The following is an 11,045-nucleotide window of genomic DNA, read 5'->3' as shown; positions in this document are numbered from 1 at the left end:
AGCAGGGATTTTGGCCCACTCCTCCCTACAGATCTTCTCCAGATCCTTCAGGTTTCGGGGCTGTCGCTGGGCAATACGGACTTTCAGCTCCCTCCAAAGATTTTCTATTGGGTTCAGGTCTGGAGACTGGCTAGGCCACTCCAGGACCTTGAGATGCTTCTTACGGAGCCACTCCTTAGTTGCCATGGCTGTGTGCTTCGTGTCGTTGTCATGCTGGAAGACCCAGCCACGACCCATCTTCAATGCTCTTACTGAGGGAAGGAGGTTGTTGGCCAAGATCTCGCGATACATGGCCCCATCCATCCTCCCCTCAATACGGTGCAGTCGTCCTGTCCCCTTTGCAGAAAAGCATCCCCAAAGAATGATGTTTCCACCTCCATGCTTCACGGTTGGGATGGTGTTCTTGGGGTTGTACTCATACTTCTTCTTCCTCCAAACACGGCGAGTGGAGTTAGACCAAAAAGCTCTATTTTTGTCTCATCAGACCACATGACCTTCTCCCATTCCTCCTCTGGATCATCCAGATGGTCATTGGCAAACTTCAGACAGGCCTGGACATGCACTGGCTTAAGCAGGGGGACCTTGCGTGCGCTGCAGGATTTTAATCCATGACGGCGTAGTGTGTTACTAATGGTTTTCTTTGAGACTGTGGTCCCAGCTCTCTTCAGGTCATTGACCAGGTCCTGCCGTGTAGTTCTGGGCTGATCCCTCACCTTCCTCATGATCATTGATGCCCCACGAGGTGAAATCTTGCATGGAGCCCCAGACCGAGGGTGATTGACCGTCATCTTGAACTTCTTCCATTTTCTAATAATTGCGCCAACAGTTGTTTCCTTCTCACCAAGCTGCTTGCCTATTGTCCTGTAGCCCATCCCAGCCTTGTGCAGGTCTACAATTTTATCCCTGATGTCCTTACACAGCTCTCTGGTCTTGGCCATTGTGGAGAGGTTGGAATCTGTTTGATTGTGTGTGGACAGGTGTCTTTTATACAGGTAACGAGTTCAAACAGGTGCAGTTAATACAGGTAATGAGTGGAGAACAGGAGGGCTTCTTAAAGAAAAACTAACAGGTCTGTGAGAGCCGGAATTCTTACTGGTTGGTAGGTGATCAAATACTTATGTCATGCAATAAAATGCAAATTAATTATTTAAAAATCATACAATGTGATTTTCTGGATTTTTGTTTTAGATTCCGTCTCTCACAGTTGAAGTGTACCTATGATAAAAATTACAGACCTCTACATGCTTTGTAAGTAGGAAAACCTGCAAAATCGGCAGTGTATCAAATACTTGTTCTCCCCACTGTACATATGGTGACCTCACCCAGTATAACCAGTGTGTCCAGAGATGCAACCTCTCTTATCATCACTCAGTGCCTGGGCTTACCTCCACTGTACCCGCACCCCACCATACCCCTGTCTGCACATTATGCCCTGAAACTATTCTACCACGCCCAGAAATCTGCTCCTTTTATTCTCTGTCCCCAACGCACTAGACGGCCAGTTTTTCTAGCCTTTAGCCGTACCCTCATCCTACTCCTCCTCTGTTCCTCGGGTGATGTGGAGGCTAACCCAGGCCCTGCGTGTCCCCAGGCACTCTCATTTGTTGACTTCTGTAATCAAAAAAGCCTTGGTTTCATGCATGTTAACATCAGAAGCCTCCTCCCTAAGTCCTGTAGCTCTAACTCCAAAAAGTTTTGGGACACTGTAAAGTCCATGGAGAACAAGAGCACCTCCTCCCAGCTGCCCACTGCACTGAGGCTAGGCGATACGGTCACCACCGATGAATCCATGATAATCGAGAATTTCAATAAGCATTTCTCTACGGCTGGCCATGCTTCCCTCCTGGCTACCCCAACCCTGGCCAACAGCTCCGCACCCCTCGCAGTTACTTGCCAGAGCCTCCCCAGCTTCTTCTTCACCCAAATCCAGATCGCAGATGTTCTAAAAGAGCTGGAAAATCTGGACCCGTACAAATCAGCTGGGCTAGACAATCTGGACCCTCTCTTTCAAAAATTATCCGCCGCCATTGTTGCAACCCCTATTACCAGTCTGTTCAACCTCTCTTTCGTTTCGTCCGAGATCCCTAAAGATTGGAAAGCTGCCGCAGTCATCCCCCTCTTCAAAGGGGGTGACACTCTAGACCCAAACTGTTACAGACCTATATCCATCCTGCCCTGCCTTTCTGAAGTCTTTGAAAGCCAAGTTAATAAACAGATCACTGACCATTTCGAATCCCACCATACCTTCTCCGCTGTGCAATCCAGTTTCCGAGCTGGTCACGGGTGCACCTCAGCCACGCTCAAGGTACTAAATGATATCATAACCGCCATCGATAAAAGACAGTACTGTGCAGCCGTCTTCATCGACCTGGCCAAGGCTTTCGACTCTATCAATCATCGTATTCTTATCGGCAGACTCAATAGCCTTGGTTTCTCAAATGACTGCCTCGCCTGGTTCACCAACTACTTCGCAGACAGAGTTCAGTGTGTAAAATCGGAGGGCCTGTTGTCAGGACCTCTGGCAGTCTCTATGGGGGTACCACAGGGTTCAATTCTCGGGCCGACTCTTTTCTCTGTATATATCAACAAAGTCTCTCTTGCTGCTGGTGATTCCCTGATCCATCTCTACGCAGACGACACCATTCTGTATACATCTGGCCCTTCTTTGGACACTGTGTTAACTAACCTCCAAACGAGCTTCAATGCCATACAACACTCCTTCTGTGGCCTCCAACTGCTCTTAAATGCTAGCAAAACCAAATGCATGCTTTTCAACCGTTCGCTGCCCGAACCCGCCCGCCCGACTAGCATCACTACTCTGGACGGTTCTGACCTAGAATACGTGGACAACTACAAATACCTAGGTGCCTGGTTAGACTGTAAACTCTCCTTCCAGACTCATATCAAACATCTCCAATCCAAAATCAAATCTAGAATCGGCTTTCTATTTCGCAATAAAGCCTCCTTCACTCACGCCGCCAAACTTACCCAAGTAAAACTGACTATCCTACCGATCCCCGACTTCAGCGATGTCATCTACAAAATAGCTTCCAACACTCTACTCAGCAAACTGGATGCAGTCTATCACAGTGCCATCCGTTTTGTTACCAAATCACCTTATACCACCCACCACTGCGACCTGTATGCTCTAGTCGGCTGGCCCTCGCTACATATTCGTCGCCAGACCCACTGGCTCCAAGTCATCTATAAGTCTATGCTAGGTAAAGCTCCGGCTTATCTCAGCTCACTGGTCACGATAACAACACCCACCACCCTTTGGCTGCCTTTCCTTCCAGTTCTCTGCTGCCAATGACTGGAACGAATTTCAAAAATCACTGAAGCTGGAGACTTACATTTCCCTCACTAACTTTAAACATCAGCTATCTGAGCAGCTTACCGATCGCTGCAGCTGTACATAGTCCATCTGTAAATAGCCCACCCAATCTACCTACCTCATCCCCATATTGTTTTTATTTACTTTGCTGTGCTTTTGCACACCAGTATCACTACTTACACACCATCATCTGCTCATCTATCACTCCAGTGTTAATCTGCTAAATTGTAATTACTTTGCTACTATGGCCTATTTATTGCCTTACCTCCTCATGCCATTTGCACACACTGTATATAGACTTTATTTTTTTTCTATTATGTTATTGACTGTACGCTTGTTTATTCCATGTGTAAATCTGTGTTGTTGTTTGTGTCGCACTGCTTTGCTTTATCTTGGCCAGGTCGCAGTTATAAATGAGAACCTGTTCTCAACTAGCTTACCTGGTTAAATAAAGGTGAAATATATATATATTTTTTTAAACATCCCCACAGCATGATGCTACCACCACCATGCTTCACTGTAGGGATGGTGCCAGGTTTTCTCCAGACGTGACGCTTTGCATTCAGGCCAAAGAGTTCCATCTTGGTTTCATCAGACCAGAGAATCTTGTTTCTCATCGTCTTACTCCTTTAGGTACCTTTTGGCAAACTCCAAGCGGGCTGTCATGTGCCTTTTACTGAGGAATTGCTTCTGTCTGGCCACTCTACCATAAAGGCCTGATTGGTGGAGTGCTGCAGAGAAGGTTGTTCTTCTGGAAGGTTCTCCCATCTCCACAGAGGAACTCTGGAGCTCTGTCAGAGTGACCATTGTGTCTTGGTCACCTCTCTGACCAAGGCTGTTCTCCCCCAATTGCTTACATACAGTGTGAATAATACAGGCCCTAAAATGGACTCTTGAGGAACACCTTTTGTAATCTCAAGGAATTGTGAGTTGAGACAGTCAGCAACTATACATTGAGATGTCCATAAAGTAAGCCGGACAGCTTGCATCAAGTTATTTTCCCTACAGAATAACCAGCTCTTTGTCTGTCTCAATGGTTCCAAACACAGGGTAAATCCTTCCAGAGTTATCAAAATTGACATTAAAAGTGTAAATGTGGCATCTTTCCTCTGCATCATAGAAGGATACCTGTCCCCCCTCTATGTCTAGGAACACCCCTAACCTAGAGGGTGGAGACTGGTTCAGTTTAATGACTGGTGCACTTAGAGCCATGAGCTCCCCAAGCTGCAGACGCAAGTTCCAGTAACCAGCTTCTGTGTTCAGATTTGCAAAGCCATTCCTTGGTGCTGACTCTCTAACCACACCTATCCTCCACTCTGCCTTGCCCCTGACTCTCACCTCCCAGTAATGTCTCCCAGATGTAAAGCCCTCCTTTGCAAGCACACACCACCAGCCATCATACTTGTGGGAACTAGGGCTGTATCCATCCCAGGGATCGAAAACATCCTCAACGATGGTGGCCATTTTCACTCTTTTCCTGTCAGCGGACAGTAGGAGATTTGGGTTGGCTGTTTTCTCATCCAGAGTGATCTTAACTGCAAAGATATTGAAATAACGAGGCTGTTAATCATACCAGAACAATGAAACAAGTCTTTCGGTTTTTATCTCATTTGAATAATATTTGCGTTGGCAATAAACCATACCAACCTGATGCTTTCAAAATCAAGGTCCAAACTGTAATGAAACAGGCAACACTTAGGATCACGTTAGCAAGGAAGAGCTACAAAACATTTAATTTGTCATTTCTTTTAAGCAGAGGTGAACTGTGGGATTTGACGTACTTGAGTCAGGAACGCGATTCAGAGTCACTACGGGAAAAACATTAAGAAAACCAAAACATATTAGATAAATGAACTGATTAGTACGATCTGTGTTGACTTATTTAATAACCTAATAAAAAGCATGAGCTGGAGCACACCAAGAGAATATTATTTTGTGTGGAGGTGCTGACTAACAGCGAATAAACTGTAAGCTATAAAAAAATAATAAAGAGAGTCGCACGCTCTCTATATATAAACTCCCAGTAATTTATTGGGTAAAACACCCTGAAGGAGGTGTAACGGATGTGAAATGGCTAGCTAGTTAGCGGTGGTGCGAGCTAGCAGCCTTTCAGTCGGTTACGTCACTTGCTCTGAAACCTAGAGGCACAGTGATACCGAAACGTTGGTGTTTTACTGGGAGTCTATATATATTATGAGTGTGCAACTATTTATTTTCGTAGCAGAACACTCACCTCGACTTCTGGACTTTTGTCTATTTCTGAGCCAATGCTTTACAATGGAACCCTGTGAAAACAACAGCCATGTTATATTACAGTTCAGCCGTATTTAAATGTCACTTAAAGAGACATTCAATAAGTCTCTGTTGATGGCTGACCTGCTGCTGTTCCTGTATTATGCTCCAGATGAGGAAGTCCATGACAGGGAGCATGTTGGGAAGCTTCCCCCTCTTCCTCTGTCTTTCCAGGTCCTGCAGTACTGAACACACATCCTCACTCGGACACACTGAGTCCTGCAGAGACGCAGAGACATAGGGTGATATTGTAGGATAATCTCCTTGTATTATGTATCATTGTAATGTTACAGATTATTTTCTGTGGTTCTTTTTTAATTTTAAGGTCTTCCTCTCGCCTGTTCCATATCCTTGAGTCTCCAGGCCCACTCAGACAGGGCTTTCGTGGCTTCCCTCAGTTTCTGTTCCCTGTCTGGTTTCTGTTGATCAGGAAGATCGTCACTTCTCCTGTGTCTTGTGATTTTCCCTGCTGGTGTCTGGTAAACAGCAAAACAGGTGGTTTATTACAATCCTCTGTTTGCATTTCTCAACAGTAAATCATACAGTGAGCTCCAAAAGTATTGGGACAGTGACAATGTTGTTGTTAATTTGGCTCTGTACTCCAGCACTTTGGATTTTAAATTATATAAGACTATGGAGGTTAAGGTGCAGACTGTCAGCTTTAATTTGAGGGTATTTTCATCCATAACAGGTGAACCGTTTAGATATTTTTGTACATAGTCCCCCAATTTTAGGGGACCAAAAGTATTTGGACGAATTCACTTATATGTGTATTAAAGTAGTCAAAAGTTTAGTATTTGGTCCCATATTCCTAGCACGCAATGATTACATCAAGCTTGTAACTCTACACACTTGTTGGATGCATTTGCTGTTTGTTTAAGTTGTGTTTCAGATTATTTTGTGCCCAATAGAAATTAATGGTAAATAATGTATTGTGTCATTTTGGAGTCACTTTTATTGCAAAAGTCATACGTTTCTAAACACATCTTCATTAATGTGGATGCTACCATGATTACAGATAGTCCTGCATGAATCGTGAATAATGATGAGTGAGAAAGTTAGACGCACAAATATCATACCCCCCAAAAAATGCTAACCGCCCCTGTTATTGTAATGGTGAGAGGTTAGCATGTCTTGGGAGTCTGATATTTGTGCATCTGTAACTTTCTCAACGATCATTATTCACTATTCATTCAGGACCATATGTAATCATGGCAGTCATTGTATCATTTAAAATCCAAAGTGCTGGAGTACAGAGCCAAAACAATAACAAATGTTTCACCGTCCCAATACTTCTGGAGCTCACTGTATGTTACTTCATCCAGAGCTACTGGCTGTCAATACTGTATGTTACTTCATCCAGAGCTACTGGCTGTCAACACTGTATGTTACTTCATCCAGAGCTACTGGCTGTCAACACTGTATGTTACTTCATCCAGAGCTACTGGCTGTCAACACTGTATGTTACTTCATCCAGAGCTACTGGCTGTCAACACTGTATGTTACTTCATCCAGAGCTACTGGCTGTCAACACTGTATGTTACTTCATCCAGAGCTACTGGCTGTCAACACTGTATGTTACTTCATCCAGAGCTACTGGCTGTCAACACTGTATGTTACTTCATCCAGAGCTACTGGCTGTCAACACTGTATGTTACTTCATCCAGAGCTACTGGCTGTCAACACTGTATGTTACTTCATCCAGAGCTACTGGCTGTCAACACTGTATGTTACTTCATCCAGAGCTACTGGCTGTCAACACTGTATGTTACTTCATCCAGAGCTACTGGCTGTCAACACTGTATGTTACTTCATCCAGAGCTACTGGCTGTCAACACTGTATGTTACTTCATCCAGAGCTACTGGCTGTCAACACTGTATGTTACTTCATCCAGAGCAACTGGCTGTCAACACTGTATGTTACTTCATCCAGAGCTACTGGCTGTCAACACTGTATGTTACTTCATCCAGAGCTACTGGCTGTCAACACTGTATGTTACTTCATCCAGAGCAACTGGCTGTCAACACTGTATGTTACTTCATCCAGAGCTACTGGCTGTCAACACTGTATGTTACTTCATCCAGAGCAACTGGCTGTCAACACTGTATGTTACTTCATCCAGAGCTACTGGGTGTCAACACTGTATGTTACTTCATCCAGAGCAACTGGCTGTCAACACTGTATGTTACTTCATCCAGAGCTACTGGCTGTCAACACTGTATGTTACTTCATCCAGAGCTACTGGCTGTCAACACTGTATGTTACTTCATCCAGAGCTACTGGCTGTCAACACTGTATGTTACTTCATCCAGAGCAACTGGCTGTCAACACTGTATGTTACTTCATCCAGAGCAACTGGCTGTCAACACTCTATGTTACTTCATCCAGAGCAACTGGCTGTCAACACTGTATGTTACTTCATCCAGAGCTACTGGCTGTCAACACTGTATGTTACTTCATCCAGAGCTACTGGCTGTCAACACTGTATGTTACTTCATCCAGAGCTACTGGCTGTCAACACTGTATGTTACTTCATCCAGAGCTACTGGCTGTCAACACTGTATGTTACTTCATCCAGAGCTACTGGCTGTCAACACTGTATGTTACTTCATCCAGAGCTACTGGCTGTCAACACTGTATGTTACTTCATCCAGAGCTACTGGCTGTCAACACTGTATGTTACTTCATCCAGAGCTACTGGCTGTCAACACTGTATGTTACTTCATCCAGAGCAACTGGCTGTCAACACTGTATGTTACTTCATCCAGAGCTACTGGCTGTCAACACTGTATGTTACTTCATCCAGAGCTACTGGCTGTCAACACTGTATGTTACTTCATCCAGAGCTACTGGCTGTCAACACTGTATGTTACTTCATCCAGAGCTACTGGCTGTCAACACTGTATGTTACTTCATCCAGAGCAACTGGCTGTCAACACTGTATGTTACTTCATCCAGAGCTACTGGGTGTCAACACTGTATGTTACTTCATCCAGAGCAACTGGCTGTCAACACTGTATGTTACTTCATCCAGAGCTACTGGCTGTCAACACTGTATGTTACTTCATCCAGAGCTACTGGCTGTCAACACTGTATGTTACTTCATCCAGAGCTACTGGCTGTCAACACTGTATGTTACTTCATCCAGAGCAACTGGCTGTCAACACTGTATGTTACTTCATCCAGAGCAACTGGCTGTCAACACTCTATGTTACTTCATCCAGAGCAACTGGCTGTCAACACTGTATGTTACTTCATCCAGAGCAACTGGCTGTCAACACTGTATGCACATGACATGTACTTATACTGCTTGTAGTGTTTGAACCAGCTACAGGTGAACCTCCAACATATGGGGGCGGTTTCCCGGACAGAGAATAAGCTTAGTCCTGGATCAACATCTCAAATTATTTTTAGTCTAGGACTAAGCTTAATACGAGTCCGTGGTAACTGTCCCATGGTGTATGTGTTATTTACCCGTTGTGTCTGCGATGAGTGTTCCAGTTCCTCAGCCCACTGCAGTATAAAGTCTTGACGCTCCTCTTGACAAGATCCATCCTTATTCACTCTGGTCAGAAGGGAGGTGTTGCTGATCTGTGAGGAACGGTGCACGACAACTGATTATGACTCGTGGCCATGTAAGTGAACATATGATCACATACCTTCTTTTCTCTATACAGACTGACGTACCTGAATTACCTTGCTCAGTTCAGCAGCAAGCTCTCTGATGATACATTTAGACTCATCAAAGGTGAAATCTTCTTTCTCCTTGTCCGTTCCCTAAGGAAAGAGGGACAACGAATTGAGTGCTGAAAGGATTCTGCTGCCGTCTACCCCACATCATTGTGATACTGCTGTGGGATGTCTACTTTGTCTAAGCAGTAGACATACTACGTATTTAATTCACCTTACCTTTATTTGTGCCAACAACTTAAGTACTTTACGCTTGAGGCTTTTCTTCCCCTGTGCGAACTGTTGAATAGAACAAAGTGTGGACATTACGATGACTGTTGCTGGTTTGAGAGTGAAAGTGAAGTCAAAAGAACTTCAAAGAACATTCCATACTATAGACTACTGGCATTGAAAAGACGCGTTTGATCACAATACATTCCTGCCGAGAACAGATGTCATGGTTGATTATCTGTATCTTGCCTTGCCTATAACCTGTTTCACTTCTTAAGATTGCTTCGGAAAATAATCGTTGGTCTGTGGAATGCTGTCCAGATACTTGAAGGAATAATCTGAGTCCTAACTAATAGACAAAAAGAACATTCTGGATAGTGGAGCTCCTTCACAATATGTTAAGGTTCATTTAAACCAGTGTTGGGGTTCCTGTTTCGTCAGATGAGACATTCGTGACTGAAACATTGGTTTAAGTGAACCGTGTCAAGAAAGGTGCCTGTTTGATCAAAACTGAAACTGAAACTTCCTTACCCGTTTCTGGTAAGAGTTGTTTACCAGAAACTACACAGCACATAATGACAGGGTGAGAACAAAAGCATATCAAATCTTGGCTGTGGCACTACACCCTGAGCTGAGAAGGAATGCTCGTTCCACTGAGATACGCAGTGCATGCATTGGCAGTAAAAACTAAATGACAAGCCAATTTCCACAAAATAATTATATTCTCTAAACATTTGACTTTCTCACCTTGTGTAAGCACATTAATGGCTTGTTGAAAGGTTGTGAAGAACAGGTTCTGGGATTGTTCTCTTTATTGCAAATTCTTCCAATGCTGCCACAACTGCCACCAACTCTCAGTATCGCTGCAACAATTAATAACAAAGAGCTGTGAGTCAGGTGTAGGAAAAAAAAGGTTTTTGTGATAAATATCTTCAAAAGATGCACTTTGCCCTCTTTGTTGATCTACTTCTAAATCAAATCAAATGTATTTATATAGCCCTTCTTACATCAGCTGATATCTCAAAGTGCTGTACAGAAACCCAGCCTAAAACCCCAAACAGCAAGCAATGCAGGTGTAGAAGCACGGTGGCTAGGAAAAACTCCCTAGAAAGGCCAAAACCTAGGAAGAAACCTAGAGAGGAACCAGGCTATGAGGGGTGGCCAGTCCTCTTCTGGCTGTGCCGGGTGGAGATTATAACAGAACATGGCCAAGATGTTCAAATGTTCATAAATGACCAGCATGGTCAAATAATAGCTTAAATAGCTACTATAATAACTATAATAACACTTCAGAAAATGGATATAACAGCTGTTATTGTTTATGTAAATGTAAAAAATGTCAACTTACAATCTGTCTGTGAAGCCATCTTTTTCCTATAATAGTGCTTTAAAACCCAGTGAGAGTATAGAATGCAGAATAATTTTCAGGAGTCCTGTTGTTCACCGCCGTCCACAGAATTAAGAATTTGTTTGATGATGGTTTGTTTACAGTTTCCGAATCTCCGCCCACTAGCACCC

General features: G+C 43.9%; 1 protein-coding gene and 1 long non-coding RNA gene across 3 annotated transcripts in view; one reads left to right on the top strand and one right to left on the bottom strand.

The window, feature by feature from the left end:
• Window positions 1-357: 357 nt before the first annotated feature.
• On the bottom strand, window positions 358-11,005 carry LOC139551077 (E3 ubiquitin-protein ligase TRIM39-like). 2 transcript variants are annotated; one of them, XM_071362465.1, is made up of 11 exons: window positions 10,876-11,005; window positions 10,275-10,390; window positions 9,537-9,596; window positions 9,324-9,404; window positions 9,102-9,218; window positions 5,965-6,102; window positions 5,711-5,845; window positions 5,568-5,619; window positions 5,116-5,142; window positions 4,982-5,008; window positions 358-4,869 (listed from the first exon to the last, which is right to left on the bottom strand). In XM_071362465.1, exons 1-11 carry the CDS (start codon window positions 10,892-10,894, stop codon window positions 4,337-4,339), a joined length of 1,305 nt encoding a protein of 434 aa, XP_071218566.1. In that variant the 5' UTR covers window positions 10,895-11,005; the 3' UTR covers window positions 358-4,336. The 2 variants fall into 2 exon arrangements, with proteins under 2 accessions (XP_071218566.1, XP_071218565.1); XM_071362464.1 differs by having other exon boundaries at window positions 359-4,869; window positions 9,315-9,404.
• The window catches only part of LOC139551079 (uncharacterized), a 17,660-nt gene continuing 15,742 nt past the window's right edge, over window positions 9,128-11,045 (top strand). Inside the window, exon 1 of the long non-coding RNA XR_011670198.1 lies at window positions 9,128-9,262. This is a non-coding gene — a long non-coding RNA (uncharacterized lncRNA). The remainder of the gene's footprint in view (window positions 9,263-11,045) is intronic.

This window comes from Salvelinus alpinus, chromosome 23, assembly GCF_045679555.1.
Source record: "Salvelinus alpinus chromosome 23, SLU_Salpinus.1, whole genome shotgun sequence".
Taxonomy (NCBI): Eukaryota; Metazoa; Chordata; class Actinopteri; order Salmoniformes; family Salmonidae; genus Salvelinus; species Salvelinus alpinus.
The sequence above is the reverse complement of the archived record's forward strand: the minus strand, read 5'-3'. Positions and strand labels throughout refer to the sequence as shown.

Excerpts from the sequence above, each read along its gene's own strand:
- LOC139551077 (XM_071362464.1), bottom strand. Across the intron at positions 9,597-10,274 it reads CATTAATGTGCTTACACAAG|TTCGCACAGGGGAAGAAAAG; the intron begins GTGAGAAAGTCA and ends TCTATTCAACAG. Across the intron at positions 9,405-9,536 it reads AGTTGTTGGCACAAATAAAG|GGAACGGACAAGGAGAAAGA; the intron begins GTAAGGTGAATT and ends CTCTTTCCTTAG.